This window comes from Balearica regulorum, chromosome 5 (assembly GCF_011004875.1).
Source record: "Balearica regulorum gibbericeps isolate bBalReg1 chromosome 5, bBalReg1.pri, whole genome shotgun sequence".
Classification (NCBI taxonomy): domain Eukaryota; kingdom Metazoa; phylum Chordata; class Aves; order Gruiformes; family Gruidae; genus Balearica; species Balearica regulorum.
Window position 1 is genome coordinate 50,630,689 of NC_046188.1, and position 22,848 is coordinate 50,653,536.

The following is a 22,848-nucleotide window of genomic DNA, read 5'->3' on the forward strand; positions in this document are numbered from 1 at the left end:
ATTGAAAATTAGATGACCAAACATGTTTGCAATATTAGGACTATACTGTCATAGAATATATGGGATGTTGACAATTTAAAAGTTACTATTCCCCAAGTGAGAACACCTACAAAATCAGGAAAAAGCAAATTTTTATAACTGGAACAATTTAGGAATATTACTTTGGGAATAAAAGACTACTGATTCTTGCCAATGCACACTGAAATAAACTCATCCATTGCCTGGCATATGCTTGAAAACTTTTGGTCCTATAGTATCAGAAAAAAATTCTCCAGCAGAAGTCACAAAATCACCATAGACATATTGAGTAACATGTGACTGAATGAAATTCTTATACCTCTAAAATATAATGCCATCATCACCACTCTTTTTGATAACTAATTAGAAAAGAAGAGACGTTTATCATCTGAGACCTTTCATGTTCTGGTGAGGGTTAAGCCTGATATGGTAGTATTAATTTAGGAAGTGAAATCAATGTTGAAACTATCTAAGGTTCTTTCACAATACAAAATATAATAAATTTCTGAAATTACATTTAGTTAGAGCTGGTTGCCATGTATCTGCTAGTTTCCAGAAAAAAAGTGGGCACTTAAAATTGTTTAATGTAGTAAATTTATTCCTGAAGCACTCTATCATGATTTGACCATAGTTTGACCACCCAACTTTCTTATTTTCAAAAACAGTATTTTGTTTTATTAAATGAAAGACCTACAATGGGAAAATGCTATAATGTAGAAGAAATAACAAACCCAGCTGTAATCAAACTGGAAACAGTGATTATTTTTTCTTTAACTTTTATAATTGTTACCAGAATAGCAGACGAAATAAGTTTTAGATGAATGTATTGCAAAAAAAACCCAAAACCATCCTTTCAGATGTAGCCAGGGCTTTGTCACCAGATCACCTGCTGGAGTCTATGGTGGGGATGTAAATAGGGGTTTTGTGTGCACAGCTTCAACCACGTTAAGGACTCACCACTCACTGTTGGAGATATGGAAAACTCCTGTTGCCATTAGGACTGAAGCCAACATCTTCCAGTCCAGCAATATCTAAACTTCTGAGATGACTGATGATTAAGGGACTTGAGCATCTCTCTTATGAGGAAAGGATGAGAGACCTGGTTCTGTTCAGCCTGGAGAAAAGACGACTGAGAGAGGATCTTACTAATGCTTATAAATATCTAGAGGGTGGATGCCTAGAGGAAGCGGCCAGACTCTTCTCTGTGGTGCCCAGTGACAGGACAAGGGGCAATGGGCACAAACTGGAACACAGGAAGTTCCATCTGCATATGAGGGAAAACTTCTTCACTTGGAGGGTGACAGAGCACTGGAACAGGCTGCCCAGAAAGGCTGTGGAGTCTTCTTCTCTGTAGATATTCAAAACCTGCCTGGACACCATCCTGTGCAACCTGCTCTAGGTGATCCTGCCCTAACAGGGAAGTTTGACTAGATGATCTCTAGAGGTCCCTTCCAACCCCCACCAGTCTGTGATTCTGTGAATCTATGACTGTAGCCATTCCCATAAATACAGAGAGCAACCTGGTACATCCATAAAACAATATACAGATCTTGTTACTAAATATATTATCACAGTGTCACTGCTTGTGATACTATTAATAGTCCATTTTGGTTTGAGTCAATCTTTCAGAGGTATATAATTTAACTGTAAAAGTCTATGTTAATCTGGTTTAGCAACAGGGCATGCAAAATCTCAGCTTCAAAGGCAATTTCTTGTTATCAAATTATGGTAAAAACAATTTAGCTAGCAAGTTGATTTGTTGGGACACATGCTATTTCCAGATATTGTTTCACTTGTATAATGAAAGCAAGATTAAACCCAGTTCCACACAAAATTTTATTTTATTGAAAAACTTTAGCATCCTACTATGAATAAAACAGGATTTGGTATTTCTGGTGAGTAGCTGTTGAGAGGAAAGATGTTACATGGCAAATCTTTTCCACAAACTTCTACCTTAAAGTGAATGCAAATAATCTAAAAGCTTCTAATAAACTTATAAAACTTGTATTTGAGAACAGTCTGTACTGTTATCAGCATATCATATGACAAGAAACATAAAGGGCAACACAAAACATGAAGTACATAATAAAAATTCTGAACTTTGAGCAGAAAAACGTTTGCCTTTGAGTTTTCCAACTCCTAGAAGTGTAGAAATGTTCAGCAGTTATTGCATTAGCTATTTTTTTTCCACAAATGCATTTAACTCAGCCTGTTTCTCCTCATGGGCAATACCACGTTCACCACTCCCCATCTTGCAATCTCTATCACGTCCGACAGCAGCGAAGCCACCTTTTGTTTCAAGGGGGCTCTATTGAGGCGGGTAGCCCACGGAGCCGCTGTCTGAACGGCATCCCTCCTCTCGTGGGGCGCTCGCACCCACGCCCAGCCACGAACACGCGTGGAAAGACGTGGCGGTGGAGGAGTGGGCGGGGGAGAACGGGCAGGCGGGCAAGCTGCCCAGCCCTGCTCCCCCCTCCGGCGCTGCCCCGCTCGGCGGCAGGGAAGTAAGTTCCGTCACAGCCCCTCTAGGCCGTGGGGGCCATTTTTAAATGCCTCTGTCAGGCACCGGCGGGGGGAGCAGGTGCCGGTACCCGGGAGCTCCCTGAGGCGATGAAGTTGCGGTCCCCACTCCCTCACGCGGGGCAGGGCGAACTGTCGCCTCACAGGCGCCAGGGTAGATGGGGCACCTAGCGCCTCCACCAACCTATGCAGCAAATACAACCGCCCACCACTCACCCCCACAGCAGGGAGTCCCTCGCATTTAAAGGGCAGCTCCGTGCGGAGGGATCTCCCAACGCGTGAGCCGACCGGGACTTCTTCACCGCACACACAGACGGGCGGTCTGAGCCGAGGGGCGGCCTGGGCCTTGTTTTCTCTCAGTGAAATCCCTCCGCCGCGGCGCAGCGCCGCTCTGAGCGGTCATGGGAGCTACAAACCGTGCTGTCTCTCCTCCGCGAATGCTCGCGGGCTGGCGGCCTGCCTGTGTACCGACTACTGTGAAATCGTAGCGGGGGAAGGAGGCAGGGAGCGGCGGGGAGGGGGGGCGCGGGCGGTCTGTATATCCTTTCGAGTGCTGTATCCTTCCGCAGCAGCGGGCGTAAGGCAGCGCCTGTCCGCGGTGTCCCTCCGCGCCGGGAGCGCAGGGGCAGGCGGCGTCTCCCCGGACGGGGCGAGGAGGTCGTGGGCTTCGCTGAGAGAAAGAAGAAACTTCGGAGCGCGGTGGCCGGCGCAGCGGCCCGCCTGGCTCGGCAGGCCAGCGGAAAGAGAGTTCCCGACAGAGAAGAAGGACAAAGAGGAAAAAGCAGCGGCGACAGCACCCAGTCCTCGCTGCCGCCCCGCGGGGTCTCTGTGAGGGAGCCTGGGGGACTCTTTCTCGCGGGGCTCGGCGGACGGATCTCTAGGCAACTGCCCTCGTCGCCTCCCCCCTGCACCGCTCGTCCCTTGGCGCCGCCATCTTGGATTTTAATCCGCCATTTTTTTCCTCCCCCCACTCGGAATTATTTTTTTATCACTATCGCTGCTTTTTTCCCCCCCTCCTTAGTTTTCCTCCCCCCTCCGCCCCTCCCTCGCTCAGTCTTCGCTTCCTACCCCCCCTTTTTTCCCCTCAGTCCCTTTCCTTTGATGATTCATTTTCCCCCAGTGGCGGCTGGGACAGCACCGGCGGTGGCGAGGGATCCAGCACGGAGGGCAGACGGGAGGTGAGTGTGTGTCTTGGGGGGGGGCGGGGGGGGCGGAGGTCGCGACTCCCCTGGGCCCTGTGAGCCGGGTGCCCCCACACGTGGGAGGTGCCAGGGGCAGCCTGTCAGCGGGCGGTGCGGCGGGGGCGCCTGGGGCTTCGAGGGGGCTGTGTCCCTCAGCTGGGGGGGGGCGGGGGGCAGAACTGCGGAGGGGGCTCTGTGGGGCGGGGAGCGGGAGGGAGGGGGTGTGAGGAACCGTGCCCGGTGTCCTGTCCTGCGGCCTGCTCCCCCCCACCGCGGGACGGCCGAGGGGGCAGCGTGCGGGGCCGCCGGCGTCCCCCGCCGCCTCGGGGAGGGCGAGGGCAGCTTTCGGCGGCGCTGACAGGCGGACCCGGCGCTCCAGGGCGGTTGAAGGGGGAGACCCGCGACCGCTCTGAGAGGGACGTCTGCAGGCGGTGCCGCCTCCCCGCCGCACTTGGGGGCCGGGGGAGGTGGGGGGCCACGGCGGGGTCGGGGGTTTGATGGCGGCGCCGGCGGGAGGTGAGCCCTAGGGGGCAGCACGGGGCTGGGGAGGCGCCGCCACCCGGCCCGGCCGGCCCCGCTCCCCTTCCGCTTCCCCCTTGGTTCGTCGCTGGGTTTTGTGCGAGGAGTTTCAGCGTAGGGAGGCGTGTGGGCAACTTGGGAGAGAAGCTGTTACTTATTTGGCAGTTCGTGGCGCTTCTGGTGTTAAATGGTTAGTGGTCCCGACGGCATGGCTTTCCTCTGTGTGAGCCGTAGTAGGAGTTTTAATCCGTGTTCGTGCTGCTGGGTTTTCATTAAGGTCGGTTTTGAGTGCTTGGAGCTTGCTGCATTTAGATCGAAACGCCTAACATCTTGAGGTTTTTTGCGATTTTTTTTTTTTAATTGGAGATTATATGCTTTTAAGGAAAGGATAAAGCACATCTTTGTCTAGCCTTTATACGTGAAACTTTAAAGTGAAATTATCTTCAGCATGTTACTCTGAAAAAGTAAAGATGGGGGTGAGAGAGAGAGAATACGTGGTGTTTTGTTGAGTTGTATCACAGGCAGCATGAGAGTCTTAAGTAGTGTAGTATTCTGGTGAGTTGAATTCAGCACAGGGTGACACATGAGATGGCAATCTGATCAGAATGTTTGATAGTTAACTATATATAGTGGGAAGTTTTGATCAATGAGGTTAAAATGTCTTAACAGAGTAAGTTCACACAGAGTCATGTCCTGTTTCCATAATCTGGTCATGATAGCTATAGATGCATCCTCTTCTGTTTTCATTAAAAAAGGACTTTTGTCTTGAATGCTTTAAGCTTTCTTCCTTGCAAGTAACACTGTGTGAGGAAAACATGACTTACTTGATTGAAAAATGGAATTTCTTTGTTTTGTTTATCATGCTGTTTTTTTATTAGAGCCAGATAGACATATACAGACATCTCTGCTTTATATCCATTTGAGTTTGCAAACTGGAAAATAAGACTTCTTTAAAGTAAGCGGGGTGATGTAGCCTTGTATACTCAGTAACAGGACTGAACAGGGCTCTTGAATACTTGTTTTGCTTGGTTAGAACTATCCTATTGCAGGACTACAATTCCCAGTATTCTTTTCACTTCAAACACCATTGTGCTTTAATGCAACAGCTGCCCAAATTAACATAGTAAGTGTAAGGTATGATACTTCTGTGCTAAACAGTGAATCCAGAGCTGTGGTTTGAGAATGCAAAGCTTTTGGGAGCAGTCCCAGCTTAAGTGCTCCTGACCACTTTCCTGACCTTGTTCCTCTAACCTCCTGTAACATTCTCTTGTACCATGGTTCAAGCCAGCAAGGTTCAGGCTTTTCTGGTGACTCCCCTGATTTGGTCCTTGCTTGGGTCTGCAGTTGTTTTGTTGGCACAGAGGGAGGATGGCATGGAAGTGGGCACAAGCAGGCGAGGGGGCAGCAGGGCTGCTTTTGGTGTTATGCTGGTTTGAAGTCTTTATTGAACTGTAGTGCTGTGTGGGGCTGCCCTGAACTGCTAGGTTCAGCTGAACCTGTGTAAGTCACATAGCTGAACTGTTACAACAGCTGACGCTTTTCCTTCCCCTTTCAGTGGTCCTGCTGCTGCTCCTCCAGTACTGCATCCTCTCTTGCTCTAGTGCCCATTGGATCTCTTGCCAAGCCTGCTCAGCCTATTAAACCAGCAGAAAATTACCTGCTCTCCCTCTGTTGGGTTAATGAGGTTGAACTGAGTTATGGAGATGTCCACTGAGCTCCAGCATGGTAGAAATGTTTCTGTGAATTGGGAATGGTGAGGAAGAAGGTTCTCCCTTTCCTGGAAGCAGTGAGCTTTTTGGATTGTCTCTGTGAAAGTCTGCTGAACACTGGAGTTGCTGCAGTGAGTTGGGGGGATCATGAAGGGTGCTTTGCTCAGTTATTCAGCTTCACCCTCAGAGGGCACCTAGTGGAGGAAGGGGGGGCCGGGAGAGGGAAAGGGCAGGAGCTGCTGAAGCACATCTATATGTGCATTCCCTGTCTGCCACTCGTTTGTACTGGTACGCTATTGCTTCTGTGCCTGCATTATGCTTGGATTAGTATCCAAATTGACACACAAAACTCAGGTGGCTGCAAAAGAACTGGCTCAAGAGAAAGTGGGAATGTACAGACTGAGCTATTGGTGGGGGATTGAAGCCTGATTGGGTGAGTTTTGGACTCGTGTACTCTCTCAAATCTACATCCTGAGGGTGCAGTTCTGCAACATTTTAAACTGACTTGAGTCAGTTTTGACAGTCTTACAGCCTCCCATCTGCCAGTGTTAATCCATGTCCAGTTCTGCACTAAGCTTATTCTGAGAACTAACTAGCTGAAAAGCACTCAAAAAAAATTTTTTTTTTCTGGTAGTTTAATTTATTGAATCAGTTCATCCCAGGGGCAGAGAAAGTCAAAAGTGGATGTGAAATCAGGTGGCTAAAATAAGCATCTGCAGGGGTGGGACTGAAGTCCTAGGTAGTTTTTTCTATCCTGTTGAGGAATTGCAGCCTCAACTCCAGAATCTTTGAATTCTGTGGGACCACCTGACCTATCTTTAAGTTACAACTTTGTCTACAGAGATTATGGGAAAGTTAAACTCCCAAATGTCTTCTTTTTTTGTCACTTTCTGTGGTTGCAAAGACATCTGTTTCATACCTGGTTTTGCTGTGTTTTAGTATTATCAGTAGTAATTTGTAGTATAACATGGAACATTAGGTTCCTGTTTAAATTGATACTGTACATTGGCTTCACACCTTTTGTGAGCCAGAAGCATTCTGTGCCTTCCTTTCCTCTCTGGCGTAATGGTACTTGTCTGAGCTGTCAAAAACAGTAACTGCAATAAGATTTAAGGGTGTTCTGAATAACTCCTTAGAGCTGTGCAAGTTTTCATTCAGCTTTGATTTTGCTCAGAGTCTTTAGTATTCTTAAAAACTTGAACACTTTATAAGAGTGTGTGTGTGTTTTGTTGTTGTGGTTTGTTTTTTTTCTTGTTACCCAGATGGGGTGGCTGTAGTAAATCTTCTACAGTCTGGTGATCCTATAGAAAAATTGGTTGCATAATTTTGCTCTGCTTCCCAAATTCAAATGTCTGTTGCTTTTTTTTTTTTTTTTTTTTTTTTTTTTGAGAGAGAGCTATCAGTAATGAAATGTATATCTCTTCTCTTGGATACCATTGATCTGTCCAGAAAAGCTGAGGATGTGGTCATTGGGTCTTCTAGTTTTGTGTCCTATATTTGCTTTCGGCGCCTGTCTTGTTGAGGAAGACTTTTTGCAGCAAAAGAAACAAAAAACAAACCTCAAAACTTGTTTAGGTGTTTAAATTCTTAAATAAATAAATCAGTAAACTGTATTGTAGGAGATCCTTTGACTGCTTGCGTACTGGAGACCATGGGAAGGGAGAGGATGACCCTGCCTGTTAGCAAGCCTCCTCATCCTGGCGTCTTTGCCTGTGGGAGAGGGATGAACAAAATCCACTGCCTCTGTTTACAAGCTGTCTCTGTCCTTTAAGTGATAAATATTTATATGCAAAAACTGTGTTATGGAAGACTAAAATAAATTATACTTGAATTCCTTATGGTTACTGGTGTGTGTGGTGTAGGGTTTCATTGATTTGGTTTTGTGCAGCTTTTTTACCCCTCACAGTAAGACTTTTCTGAATTGATAGATTTTGCAGATGAGAGCCCAAAGCCTAGGAGGCTCAGACAGTTTTTGAGATCCATTTTAACAGCCCTAGAATTTCTTTACTCAAATTCTTAGGGATTTACTACACTTTCCAGTATAAAAGGTCTAAGACTTTTCATATGTGGTATAAATCTGAATGGTACTGCTTAATCAGTCTGATAAACACTTCTGGATAAATCTGACTGTCACCTGAGTATCTTAGGTGATGACAGTATTAATAGTGTTTGTGCTTCAGTTGTTGATTGGTGCTTCGAAATGTTACTGAAATCCAAGTAACGCTCAGAAAGTGTGTTAATAGGTTTAATAAATTTAGAACCAGGTAAATGAAACTTGAGCTTTCATTTTTGAGAATACTGTTGCAATGAAATGATTAATTCCTCGATGAGAGGTGCCAAATGTGACTGAACTATGTTTTGACATTTGAGGAAATGTGCCTGTAAAACTACTGTAATAGAATTATAAAAGGCAGTAAAGTTATAAAGAGTAGTGGTGTAATTAATAAAGGGTTAATACAGCAATGTGGATATTTACATTGAAATGAAAAAGATCCCTTGGAAGATGTGATTGTGCCAGTACACTTAACAGTGTAGATAAACCTGAAATCATAAGTGATCCATGCATGGTATTCTATTATTTGATGATGGAGCCCTTTAGCAGGAATTTCTAAGTATGTGGAGGTGCAAGCATATTCTTTTTTTTTTTTCCTTGAATAAGAAGGTTTCCTTTTCTTCCTCTGTTCCCAAAGGCGTTGTCAGTATGAGTCTGATGTAGAAAGTATTGAGAACAAATCACATCTGAAGATGTATTAAAGATCCCGTGGTGGTGGTGAGTGGGGCATCTATTGCTCTTGTTTAGGTTATCTATTGGCATTAGGAGCTGTAATATTCACTGGGAAAGGAATCCTGTCTGTTAGTTCTGGCTTTTGATACCGTCTCTTGAAAGCAGTGTTTGTGTACTGGGAGAAGGAATAGAGGCTGAAGAAGCACGCTTGCAGTCTTCAAGTTTGTCATTTGGCTGGTATTAGAAAATAAAAGGCAGCAGTAGATGGAGACAAAGGTTTTTGTGCTCATTAGGCTGCTAGGCTCAAATAAATAATGATTTTTAACAAGAATGTTTGCTAGGCTTCACTAAATGACTTTTGATTTTGCTTGGGAGGACTTTCTTGTCACCTGTGTCAATATATTTTGCAGCAAAAGCAAGTATTTTTTCTAATGCTTGGTATGGTTTGAGTGGTCTTCTGTGGCCACATTCCTTCTTACCTTTGCTATCATACTTTCCTTGTCATTACTGCATTTGTTAGGCAGAAGTGTCTCAGCACAGATCGTACTCACCTCCCCAAACTGGACTTAAGAAAGTTCAGTTTCCTTCTTTGTGCAGTTTCAGAGTCCAGCTGAAAGTGTAGCTACCATACCTGTTAGTTGTCAGAAACACTACTGTATTGAATGTTTTTCCTCCAGATTGTTGCATACCAGTATTCATCTACAATTGGACTTCATGGTAGACTTTGTTTGTCTGTACTGCTCTTAAACTGTAGCACACCACAGAGTATAGTTCAGTCCTGGTTTACAAGGAGACTAAGACTGAATTTAGTTGAAGTCTTTAATGTAGTTTTCATGCTATTTATTAGCACTGTTACAAAAATGGGGAACTGGGTTTAATTAGAGTCTATAGAGCTGTAAAACAAGTTGATGGAGAAGCAGAAAGAGGGAAGTTTAAGCATGAATTTGTTGTTAAATGTTTACAGGATAGTGCAGATCTTCACAGGGTAGCTGTCTTCTGAAAGAAGTTCAGGTGGGATGCTTAACAAGTGTTGGATTTTGGTTGTTTTGTGGGTTTTTTCCTTTTTAAATGTATGTTGTTAGGCAAGTTCTATGGAAAAAAAAAAAAAAAAAGCCTATTCTATTCTAGTACAGGTTTGGCTGCAAGATTTCCAAGGGTTTTTTTTGGAGGTACCATGTAAAAATGCCTCGTTCTACATATAGCTAAATGCAATGAATAGGGTTTTCCCTAGCAAATTTCAAGTCTCTGGTTTTCTGAAGGCTATATGTGGTAGCTTCCTAAAGAATTTTGTCAGTGTGCAGAGCAACTTTTGCATTCTGGTAGTCAAACTGTTTGGTTCCAGCTCTGTTACAGAGCTGTTAAAGTTTGCTGGTCCAGTAAACCAGATGTTTAAACTCTACCTTCCCCCCCCTTCCCCCCCCCAAAATCTTAGGTCAAAGCCAATCCCTTCCATCCCTGGCAGCAAGAAGATTCCTTGTCCGCTGAAATTATCTCAATTCCTTTTCTTTGTATTAAGGCAGCAGTTCAGCCAGCTTTTCCTCAGTATGATTCTGTTACTTTGTCAATAATCTTATGGTCCTTCTGTGACAATTTGTAAAAAGTTCTAAAACCTGTAGATTTCTGGATGATAGTTCTAGTAAGATGTTTGAGCCAATGAATCTATTAAGTCACTTGTCTCTATTGATTTCTCGAATACCTCAATCTTCTGAATCTTTGTAAGGAACTTGGTTACTGATCATCTGGCCATAAATATTTCTGTAGCTTTAAGTAGCTGGATCACATACACGTCTAACAGAAATCCAGTATTTTGCTACTCTTAACTGTTTAAAAAACAGAATTTCTACAAAAATATTGTTTCAAAACATCTGTTAGTTTGTTGTGAATTTATTTCACTAGATTGAAATGCCTGTTACATGATGCTTGTTATCTGTGAGCAGAGTAGTAATGCTCTTTTTTTAATAAGAGTAAAAAGAAAAGGCACAGTTTATTTTAATGAGGAAGCTGTAGCGAGGATAAATTAAAATCAAGTAAATTAATTACTAATGCAGAAATGCAATTGTAAAATAATTGTGTAAATCAGTGTCACATTTTTTTTTCCTGCAAGTTATACAGAGCGAGACACAGCGGTGTACAAAAGCATTAGTAGCTTTCTTATAATTATTTATGCAAAAGGCATTGAGACTGCAGACAAAAACTAGCATATGCTTTGCTGGCCATTTATGTACTGTAAGATTTAATCTTTACTTGTGACCCCACTTACAACTGACCAATTGAGCCAGACGTGTTGCGACTCTTTTTTGTTACATAGAACACTAAAAAATAGTAGCCTGGGTCCTCTAGATTATCGCTGAGGGTTTTTTGAACTCTAATTTTTAAATAAAGATTTAACATCTTTTCCCTACCTCCATTCAAAAAATATTGTCAGTTTTCTGGTTGTTTTTTGTTCTTTTTTTTTTTTTAAACTGTGTTGGGTTTTACTTCATAGAGGATGTTTGTATAATGCCATTCTTTGCTGTGAGTTCCAAACAGGTTACAGATTTTTTTTTTTTTTTTAAATTAGGAAATAAATCTTAATTTGGTGCACATTTGAAAAGACTCCATTTTCGGAGTCACATAGCTATGTGTGTATTTATCCATGTGTATGTATGCCTATATAAATACATAGGTATATATGTGTGTATAGTCCAGCTCTTAAAATTGAGTTGTCCGTAGCAATTTATCAGCTTTAGCATTCCATCTTTGCTTCCAGATGTGGTTATAAGTTGTAAGACAATAGTTCACCTGTGGATATCTGTATTTGCAACAGTTCCCTGTGTTAGTGCTAATGAATTGTTTTTCTTCCTAATGCAAAGGCAGATTACTATCTTCGTCTTCCCCCAGCCCCCTTTTTTTTAATTTCTTTTTGTGAAAATCTGTGTCTTGGAAACAGTTTTCTACTAAGTTCTAATCATCTTTGTTTTGCTTCCAGTAGGAATTGGAACTGAAATTATTCATCCACTTCTCCAAGCCTTTTGAAAAGTGACTAAATGCAACTGAGTCAGATTGTCTGTGGGAATGAAGTGGCTGGGAGAATCCAAGAACATGGTGGTGAATGGCAGGAGAAGTGGAAGCAAGTCGTCTAATGAACATGCGCAGAATCAGACCAAATTGCAGCATGCAGGAAAGGAGAATCCAAAGTCCGGCAAAAATGGAGTTGAGAGACGATCAAGCAGATGTATGTACATGTTTATGTAGCTTAGGTACTGTATGTGATTCGTCTATCAATTGGCAAGTCAGGCTTCTGTCTTGTCTGAATTCACAGATGAGGACTGCATTCAGCATATAGCTGTCATCAGAAGTATTAATTATGTTTGTATTTGTTGGATGTGTTAACTCATTTCAGAAATATAGATCTCTTCAGATCAGTTTAAAAGTTAAGTGAGAATAACTGAATGTAAATAATTTTGAACTGGTATAAGTATAAAATACATGATTGGCACAAAGTCAGAGCTAGTGTGATTGGAAGTGGATAACGTATAATTTGAATTACTAGCCCAACTTTTAGTGAATGCACTTGTAGAAGTAAACCCTATTTTGAATGAAGTTATATATATCAGTAGTCATTATGAAATGGTTTTAAGGAACATGGAGTTTTATTTCCACTATTGGTCTGGGATGAAGGACTAAATACAAATTCAGAGTAAATCCTTTATTCAGATTTTGGGGAAATCAGGTTTGAAATTTTCATGGCTTCATCATGTTTATAGGTCAGAAATTTTAGAGGCAGGCATGACTGAACTGTGTAGTCTGGAAAGATGCTTGTAGTTGGGGAGGGGAAGAGAGAAGGAAACCAAAATTAATTAAAGACACCCATAAAATATATTCTAAAATAATTTCTCCATTGGTTGCTGCATAAATGAAGAAAAGCAAGAGTGAAAAATGAACCGTGCTCCTGCTTCTTCAGATATTTTATCATCTTCCTTAATTGTTCTATATTTTTTTGTCTCCAACCTGTGGCTGTCTGTTCCCAAGTGTAGCTGGGCTTTATAACATTCCTTAAGTGATATCTAATTTATGCTCTCTTATTTGCAGGTAGCGGTGCTTCAGGATTTGAGGGTCAGAGTCGTTATGTGCCTTCCTCTGGAATGTCTGCCAAGGAACTGTGTGAAAACGATGACCTAGCAACTAGTTTGGTTCTTGATCCCTATTTAGGTTTTCAGACACACAAAATGAATACTAGGTAACTTGTCTTTATTTTTCTAGAAAAGAACTGATGTTCTTAGTTGATGTAATCAGAGCAAAACTGTGGAATTTCTTGCATGTTTACGAAAGTCTGAAAAAAGGCAATTTGTGAGTAGCTTCCGTCTTTTAAATGGTGTTGCATGTGAAACTGGAACTCAGAGCTCTGTAGCAGCGTGCATTTGTAATGCTATCATAGGTCTTTCTATTAGCCCTTGTGTGTCTATGCTGTAGAACAGGTAGTTAATAGACACTATTTCCTAGCTTAAACAGTTAACTAATCTTAAGTTTTAAACCATTTGTTACTTGAAATATTTCAGACAGAAGTTAGTGTTTGGGCACTTTTCTGTTTATTTCATTTGCCTGGGTAGCACTTGATCTTAAGTTCTTGCAGACCCATGCTGAAGGAATGCTACTCAGATATCTATGTCTGTATGTATAAGATAAATTAATGTGCACACAGGGAACTTGCTTACCAGAATTGCACATGGTTTTACACTGTTAAGCACCTATCTGAACACTTCTGGTCTACATTCAGTGTGGTCTTAGGGCTTAGATGTTGCATGCTTCTTCCTGTTTTACAGGTGTACCACTGATTGTAAGTATATTCTATAGGTTTTGTTTGCATGCAAGATCTGCATTGCTAGCTTAATGGGGAAGCTATATATAAATTATAAGTTTGTAAGGACAGGAATTGTGTGCTGCTTGTTATACAATAGCAAGAGCTGAGGTTTCCAGGCAGTACATCATGGGAAACAGGCTGCTCAACCCTTAAAACTGTTGCTGTGGCTATTTTTAACGAAGAACAGCTTACCTGTGCAGTACAGTCACATAACCAGAGTATCAGTTAAGTAGGTTTTTTGTGTGTATGTAACAAGCTAATTGCTTCAGAAATGACTGCTAGATTAATTGGCGTTGTCACGTAACATAAATGGTTGCTAGTATAACCTGACAGCATGAGTTGCACATGAAATTGCAGCATTGTGGTCCTAATATCTGCAAAGACTTACTCCAAAGAGATTTTTCTTTATGCTGGAGAGTGCAACAGCCATCTTTGAGGATTGCTTGAGTTCTTCCTGTTCCATCCATGCTATTGGTTGTAATAGCACATTATCCCCAAAACAGTGTCTAGGTAGATACTCTTGCAGTTCAGTTTGGAGTGTCTTTGTATTTCTAGTAGTTAAATGAGCTAAATATATATGCTCAAAAGACTTTTTTGTTTTGTTGCATGAATGGTAGTCTACATGTTATGCATAGGTAGTTAATTCTATGCTTTTTGCTAAGGAAATGATATATTCATTGTTTAATAGTTGGAGAAGCTACTTTCATAAATGTTTTCTACTGATATGTTTTCAACACCTAAAATACTTTTTTAATTACTAATTTGAATCAAAAGACTACACAAAGACTATCATCATGTATTTCTTCCTTTCTCAGACTTGGAGAACAGTTACAGGCAGTCTTCAAGGACAATAGTTAATAATCTTGGAGCACTATGGGAAATACTTAGGTGAGGCTTACAACTTCTACCAGAAACACATCGTCTTGCCTCTTTCATAATGTCCTGTTGAGAGAGTTTCTATTGTTGCAATGAAATAAAGGCATCAGCATAGTTCTTGTTTATCTTTTTGGTACAGTGATGTCATCTGCTTGTTATTGTAGCTGTGTCACTTAGCTCATCTTCCTTCCATCTAGTAAGCTGTAGTCTTTCTAGAGCTCCTGAGATTTGTTGTTGTATGGCTTTGAGGGAAGGCAGGAGGAAAGCAAATATGAAAAGACTAGACCATTTTCAAAATACCAGATGCCAATACCCAAGTACATGATTGTAGTAGAAATTAAGATTTACAGCTTAGTTTGGGCATCTTCTGCTTCAGTGTTGATGAAGTCGTATTAGTTACATAGTTTATGCATTGAGGCGTGCTTAAAATAAAACGACCATTTATGATGGCAGGCCAGTATTTCCTGTTCCCTTGTTCTGATTTGTTGGGAGACATACTGTGGAAGTGATTATGCCAGCATTCTACTTTGCTGTTGGAAACACATAAGAGGTTTGTGTTTTTGCAGCTAGTAGCCCAGCGTAAGTTGATGACCACTTACTGAAGTTGTACTTTACCTTACCTTTGGAAGCCAAGTCTGTATTTTTGAATGTGTAAGTGTCTTCTATATAAGCACTTTCTGTATTTAATTCATTCCTTTAGGTGAAGAGTTTGTAAAGACCTCTCGTTTGGCCTGGAGTATATTGATTAGAGGAAAACTCATAACATTCTAGTAAAATATCAAGATTATTGTTGGAACATCTTTGTTTTCATCTTCTTTATACTGAATTAGTGATCTTATGGTAGAGTTGGAGACAAGAACATGATTGTTATTTTTCTTTTTCTGGGAGCCAAAAAATAAGGTCCTGCAATTCCTGAATGCCCTCTGTCTTGGGAATTGGGCTGTTAGCTCTGTAAGCTGTCAAGTCAATAATGTCTGAAAGAGCTGAAGCCTAGTTCTCAAAAGATTACAGTCTGATCTCCCAATGAATTTGTCCAGTGTTCTTCTGAAATATCTTCTTGTCACCAGGGATTTGATGGACAGCATAAAATGTAGCTGTGGAAATGTCTTCAGTGACTTTATCCAAAAGCAACTTTTTTATCCTCTTCGATTTCCAAGAGAAAGCAGGTTGTTTTCAGAGCTTCTGGCCCTTTTTACAGGCCCCGTGATCATTCTTTCGTCAAAGTGGTAGCTCTTATCTCGACAACATAGTAGGTTAGCAGTTAATTTTAAAAAAAAAAAAACCTAACTCAAAACCAAAAACATGTGTTAGGAAGTAGTATTCTGTCAAGTACAGCTGTTCTAAGCGGGTTTGCTTCTTGTAGAAATCTTGTTATATCAGACTTTTTTTTTTTTGTGACAATGGCTATCCTAGCTGTAACATTTACTTAGTCTTGCATGCCTGTCCTTTTTGTAAAAACAAAACTGATTTTGCAAGCTATTACTTCCTAGGTTGAAGGTTGTCTAACACTAGAGATTAAAACTGACACTTGTAAAAAGCCAAGTGAATTCTTGCTTATCTTACCATCTCTTATTTTCGGTTGCTTTCCCTAGGCTGAGCGCTGAATCTTGAAGTTGCATGCCTTAATGGCTAATCCACTCTTTACTATCTTGCATATAAATATCAGTATTTAAACCTTAAGCCAGACTCCTGATCGTATTGCTACTGTTACCAGTCACTGTTGTTTCCTGGTTCCCTAAATCACCAGCATCTTGCTAGGGAATACTGACAGCAGTTCCAATGTCTTTCTAAGTTTGCAAGTGATTTAGGAAGTCAAATACATTGTAGTCTGGTTTAGGAGAATCTAGGGGTGTTTCCTAACTCCATATTGCCACTTTCAATGAAGTTACAAACTGATGTGTGGTGTGGGTGGTTTTGTCTGACAATGTGAGACTAAAGGACCAAGCTTTAAGAATTTCCATGTTTTCCATAGCAAACATGAAGTGTTTGGGGATGATGTGTACAGGAAGCTGTTTTCTCTCAACACCGCACCAAGAGCAGTTGCTGGCCTTGGTGTAAACAATCAGTCATTCTTCAACTTGACAAGAGTACATCACTCTTTGTCTCTTAGAGTCACTGAGAGCAATAGACAAAAAAGACAAAGCAGTTCCATGTCACTTGCATTCATGAGTCTGAGCTGAATCTCTTCTGTGCTCCTTAGGTCATTTCAATATAATAATTAAAGGGCTCAGAATTCATCTTGAATGGGGTTTGGAGGTAGAACAAGTCATGTGGCTTCTGCTAAATAAGGTTATGTGGCCATATAGCTGAACTTCAGTGTTGTGGCACTATGGAGATACTGGATTAGAGATACACAGCTCTTTACATAGTGATACCCTGTTTCAAAACAAAGCTTTTACGTTCTTCAGACCTCAGTGTCTGTGTATTTTCCAAAATTATTTTGTTTGACTTTTCTGTAAAATCTACTTTCTCCACTTTTTTTATTTTTACTGATACTTTAAAAAGTCCTCAGCTTGTTCCTGGCTGTCTTCCTTCACTGTGTGTAATTGTACAGTGATTACATTGGAACTAACTGTGCTGCTGCTGCTGAATGTTTTGAATGAAGGAAAAAAAATCACAACCAACACCCCCTCTCCAACTCCCTCAAAAAACAGACCACGCCACCCCAAACCAACACCCACCACTTTACTCTTACACAGTTTTTGTAGTTGCACCTTTAACTTCAATAAAAACTGTTCTGTGTCCAAAAGATGGAGTGGCTTGCATCCAGTAGTCATGGTAACTGCTAAATTAAATTTACCATGTGGAGTGTCAGAATAGGAATGAAGGAAAGTGTTGGGTTTTTAGGGTTTTCTGTCTCCCCATATTTATTTTTTTAAAAAGCATTTATTTATTTATTATAAAAAAAGCTTATTAAGAAGGAAACTGTGGCTGTTACAATTTTTTTTTTTTTTTTTTTTTAACTTCTATTCTGGACTGTATTGGAATTTTGACCACATCGGTGCATGTATAGTTTCAGTTCAAGAAATTTAAGTAATGTGGATTACTTCATTAAAAATGCCATTTTGAACTTTTGGCTTTTAAAGAATGTGAGGGGTTTTTTCCAGATAACAACACTGGAGATTAAACACAGAACAAGTTGATTTTTATGTAACTAGCTTTTAAGATACTCATACCTCCAGGGTTGAGTGGAGGGGAAGCAAAAATGTGCATTAACTAAATAAATTGTTTCCACTTACTGTAAGTAGATGATATTCAGCTCTTGTGCTATCTTGAATGCTTAACAGCCTTGCAGTTTTAGCTTTTGTGCTGGATCTCTGGTATTAGATGAACAGTAACTTGCTGTCTTTCCATAGCCACTTAAATAAAAATATCATCCAGACAAAGTGCCTGCTGTTAAGAGGCAAATGGGATGCTGTGTTTTGATAAATTCACTCTTCTTGATATTCCCTAGTCAGAAGTTAAGAAATAGGTTTAGAAGTATAACTCTTTATACTCTTTACTGTAACTCTAACAGGTACACTTTGTAGAGTTCCATACTGGATCTTCTTGCAGATCAATTTATCCTTTTTGTTCAAATTCACTGCTCTCAGTGACTGAGACTGAGCAAGGTACTGTGCTTCTCAACTTACCAGAAACTCTCCTTTAACTTCCTTTATAGGCAAGCATCTCACTGACCTTTGGCTTTATACCTTGGAGTTTCAAGATTCTTTAAGTATTCCCGAGGTAAGAGAAACTTGAGAGAGAGAAAGAGCTTTGCTTCCCCAAGCCATTTTCCTACGTCTTCTTTATTGAGACCACCTCAGTTTGCCCTTAACTGGGATAAGATAATCTTCTAGCTGATTTTGAAATTGCAATAGCCATAGCTTTTTTGGATCTTGTGGACTAGGGGAAAAAAATGTTTCCCAGGGAAGTGTGAAAAGTTTCTATTCTGCAGTTTGTCAGGAAGAAAGGCTATTATTATTTCTTTCAAGATACTGTGATAGCTGAGTGTTTCATTCTTAGCTTACTTTTAACAACAGACTGTTTTGCAGCAGACTCCATGTTCTATGAGACCTGACCCCTGAAGCTGTTTGTTGGGTGGCTCAAGGAGTCTGTGCCTGTGAGCAGATTCAAACACCAGAGTGTCTTGTTCAGTTTCCATGATGGAATGTAATAAAGGTACTGTTCATAGGACCAAACCAGAAGTCTGGATAAACAATTCTGATTTTAATTGACTCTGTTGAGAGACTGGGTTGGCTGGTTTGTTTTGTTGGGTTTCTTGTGCTCTTTCTATCTCTCTCTTTCTCTTTTTTGATCTAATCTCCTATTTTACTGACACTTAAAAGCCAGTTTCTTTGGCTCAGTTTGTGTTTATACATTTAGCTGTGGGGTCTTTTCAGGCTCTCTTCATGGTGGTGCTCAAAAACAGTCAATGTAGACTCTCCAGCAAGTGTTTGTTTTTGTTGTTTTTTTTTTAATGTTGTGTAAATGAGGAAGCCCTGTAACACCAAAATGATAGTATTTAAGTTTGCTTCTCAAACTGATTGGCCCTTTGGTAGGTAGTGCTGGGAAAGACTAATGAATAAACTGCTATTTCATGATACTTCTAGGAGAAGTGAAGTGTCTATCAGCAGACCGTCAAATTCTTAAGGAACGGTCAACTTCTTGACTTTCTTGACATATTGGCTTCTTCAGTGTTTCAAATCAAAAAGTACCTTTTAAAGTATATATATGAGATACACTTGTGAAAGTACTGAAGCTTTCATGAGGATTTTGGATTAGCTCATAAACTTTATATGCTCTTGGTGCAGTTTACATATGTTGAGCTGTGAACAGCTCACTAACTCAGGCTCACAGATCAAAGTGTCATTCTGTTTCATTTGTTTGGGAACCCTTGAACTGAAAAGCTGTACATCATGATGTTGGTTTCTAGCATCTTTCCATGTACTTGTGGACACTTCTTGCTTGTTTGGATTCCTGTTTGTCCTTTCTCCTTATCTCTGTCTTGTCACCATGTAAAAATATCAGTACAATGTTTTGATAGAGGTGCTGCAGAAGGTCCTTGGTATTAATTTTTGAACCCTTGGGTGCCAAGACTTGTGTTCTTTGAAAAACCCAGTTCCTGTTTCAAATGCCTGGCATACAGTATGACATTCATCTAACATTTTAACGTTTTAGGGCTTTTACAATCTCTTCACCTCCTTCCTGTTTCCAGCCTTCTTTTTGGCCTTTTCAAGACTTGGGCATACACTAACTATTCTGCTTCTCAGGAATGATACTACATGAGTTTCTGCTAGACAATTTAAAGGTATTCCACCACCAATGTGGAATGCTTGAGACAAGAACCCATAGAAACAGCTGCTGAATATGATCCATAGAGGTATGCAGGTGACTTTTAAAGGGTTGGGGCCAGGTTCTGAGCTACCCAGGGTAGCTAGTCAGGTAGACATCTAGTCAGCCTCTGAGAATAGTATGTTGTGAAAGACCTGAAATACGAGCATCACTTTGGGGCTGTAAGATGTGTTTCTAGTTACTAGAAAATGCAGGGTGTTGATTCTTTTTCTGTAGGTCTTGAAAGCTACTGTTTAAGCTTAGCATCTGCCCTGGTGCTAATGCAATTTTGAATGTGATGGTTTTTCCACCCATCTTTGCTCCTGCATGTCACTTAGCTAAAACAAAAAAGGTGCATTCAATGTATAACACAAAATGTAACGGAGAGAGCGGTCATTTAGACCAGCAAGAATAAATATAGCTGAAGACCAATTTTAGCTGTAAATCCTGTGACTTTTCCTCCTGTTAATATTTGCAGATAAAGATCTGAACAAAATGTGACCTATCATGTTTGTGCATATTGGTGTGCTTTGTACTTCTCATGATGTAAGTGCCGTTGGGTCCTTGTTGGGAAAACTGTTCTGATTGAAACTGCAAATGATACCAAGTCCTATTCTGAAACTAGTCAGGTTCAGTTCAGGCTGTATCATTTTAAATTCCCCTAATGTCTGAGGAAGCTCTGTGAGTTAATTATCAGATCTGGGAGAAGTCTGTTTTTGCGAGAACTGGGAGGTGTTTCTTCTTGTGTCTAACTGGCAAGTCAAGGAGACAAAATAGTAATGATCAAAAATAATAATGATCCTGTCCTCTCCAGGGAGGATGTAATCTCCAGGGAGTTTTCTTCCATCATGAGGTCTCAGCGGCTTCTTAGGCAATTAGCTTTTTGGGGAGATAAGTATATTCTTTAATAAAGAACTTGATTTGAAGCTTCTTGACACGGTATGTACTACAGTTCTAAGTGGACATCTGTGTCTTGACTGACTCTTGCTATCTTGTTAGCTGTTATCCTAGCCGGAAGAAACTTATTTAATATCTTCTCAGAACTACGTTACTGTATCTTGTTCTCTGAAAGCTCACAGGTTTATGCTGATAATTTTTGTCATATTCAAAAAGATGTAAAAAATTGCTTAGTCATTATATTACAAGGAACTTACATTATATTACGTATATAACTTACATTATATTACAAGGAACTTTTTTGAGATGGAGAACACAGGGATGATGTGTAAAAGCAGTAGCATGGAATGCTGATAACCTGTATTGTTTGCCGGAATTGATACTGTTAGGAGGTCTTTATTGTATCAGGAGCATAAATACAGCATTTTACTTTTAATGAAAGAAACTGAATCTTCATCATTATTAGTTATTTTTTATTAAAATCTTACTATTTTACAAGGTGAAATAAATTGGGATGTGCAACACAGGGTATTTTGTTTCCTTCATACAAGTTGAATAGAAGTAGCAAATCTTATTCAGTCATCTGAGAAGTTACTTGCAACGTTCAGTGTTCTGAGATGAGGGTAAGCCAAGTGATACGGTAATTTAAAAACAGGGTATCAGTGAGGGAGTTGAAGTTTCCTTCCACCAACTTCAAGAATTTATTTCCCCCTTGTTTACTTTTGTCACCAAATACAGACTTCATTTGGTAAGTAAGAGGAAACAAAATCAGCATGGTTACACACTTCAAGCAACAAGTAATGAGACTTAGCCGTATGGATTTTATCAAAAGCTGTTAGCTTGTTTAACACTTTCGTCATGTGCTGTGTAAGCAAAAGGTGTGAGCTGTAAAAGGAGCTGTAGAAAACTCTTCCTCATGACCCTAGAAAATTTTTATCCTTGTGAAGAGTCCCCTGGGGTGTGTCATACACTTTGAAAGTACACACCCCCCACCTCTGCCCTAAAGTGGAGCATATACGGGTACGTCCCGTTCTGCTTTCTCTTGATGGTTTTGCAGCTCAGAAATGGAGCTTCTGCTTCATGTATCATACAAGTTTTTTCTGTAACCATTTTTTTCCTGTTAAAGATATGAAGATCTTGGGCTTTGGGAAGAAGACAGAATTCCCTGCTAATGTACAGGGGTTTATTTTCATATTTTTATCTACCCACGTTTTTCAGCTACTTGTTTCCTGTAGCAAATATTTTGGGGAAAAATTCTTATGATCGCACTAACTTGTGGAGCTTTATTGTTCTACAGATATAGTATCTATGCTGTGTGTTACTATTTACAGATACTTCTTGTGTAGTCATTGAGGTGTGTTTTATATGAATGCAAATGTTAAGTTTGCAATCTACATAAACCCATTTAGTGGATTTGTCAATATAATAATCAGAATTTGGGTTGGGCAAAAGTTGATTTGAAATTACTCTTCAAGATAGTTGTGTATTGCTTCTGTTTTGAGATTCTTAATTGGTCTTTTCAGTTGCACTATCTAATTGTTTGTTCTCTATTTAAAAAATTGAGTGTAGTATGTGAGGTTGTAGAGGGCTTAAAGTAGATTTATTAAGAAAGTAAGGACAGTAATACTTCTGTTATACTAGTTCTTTAGCTGCTTTTTTCCACATGATAGGCATTGAAAACAGTGAAATAGTATTCTGTGTTGGTTAATCTTATCAGAGATTTCTTTTATAAATAAATTGTGTGTCTCAGCAGAATGGAGGGTTTTGACGTTCCAAGTAGTATGCTTGGCTTTACCTCACCTCCACCATTACCTCAGGAAATGAGGTCCTGTGTGATTTGAGTACATAATGGTCAGTTTCTTTATGCTAGGAGTTAAATATTTATATGGCTAGCAAAAGAACTCTGACTGAATAACTTTGAGGAAGAATTGAGAATGAATAACAGTGGACTGGAATAGCTTTATTATTTATTTCAGATTTCGACCTATTAAAGGAAGGCAAGAAGAACTAAAAGAGGTGATTGAACGTTTCAAGAAAGATGAGCACTTAGAAAAAGCCTTCAAGTCCTTGACGTCAGGTGACTGGGCCCGGCACTATTTTCTTAACAAGAACAAAATGCAGGAAAGGTTGTTCAAGGAACATGTAGGTGTATTTGTAATTAATGTGCTTTTTCAGATGGTTGAAAGGCTAAGAAAATGTAAACATTTCTTAGGAATGTAGCAGTAGTAAAGGAAAGTAATCCACTGCTCT

General features: G+C 40.4%; 1 protein-coding gene across 1 annotated transcript in view; it reads left to right on the plus strand.

Annotated features, from left to right (window-relative positions):
• The first annotated feature begins 3,080 nt into the window (after window positions 1-3,080).
• The window catches only part of KMT5B (lysine methyltransferase 5B), a 31,684-nt gene continuing 11,916 nt past the window's right edge, over window positions 3,081-22,848 (plus strand). Inside the window, 4 exon segments of the mRNA XM_075754808.1 lie at window positions 3,081-3,716; window positions 11,641-11,886; window positions 12,744-12,891; window positions 22,575-22,740. Coding sequence (XP_075610923.1) covers window positions 11,727-11,886; window positions 12,744-12,891; window positions 22,575-22,740 — 474 coding nt within the window. The 5' untranslated portion in view covers window positions 3,081-3,716; window positions 11,641-11,726.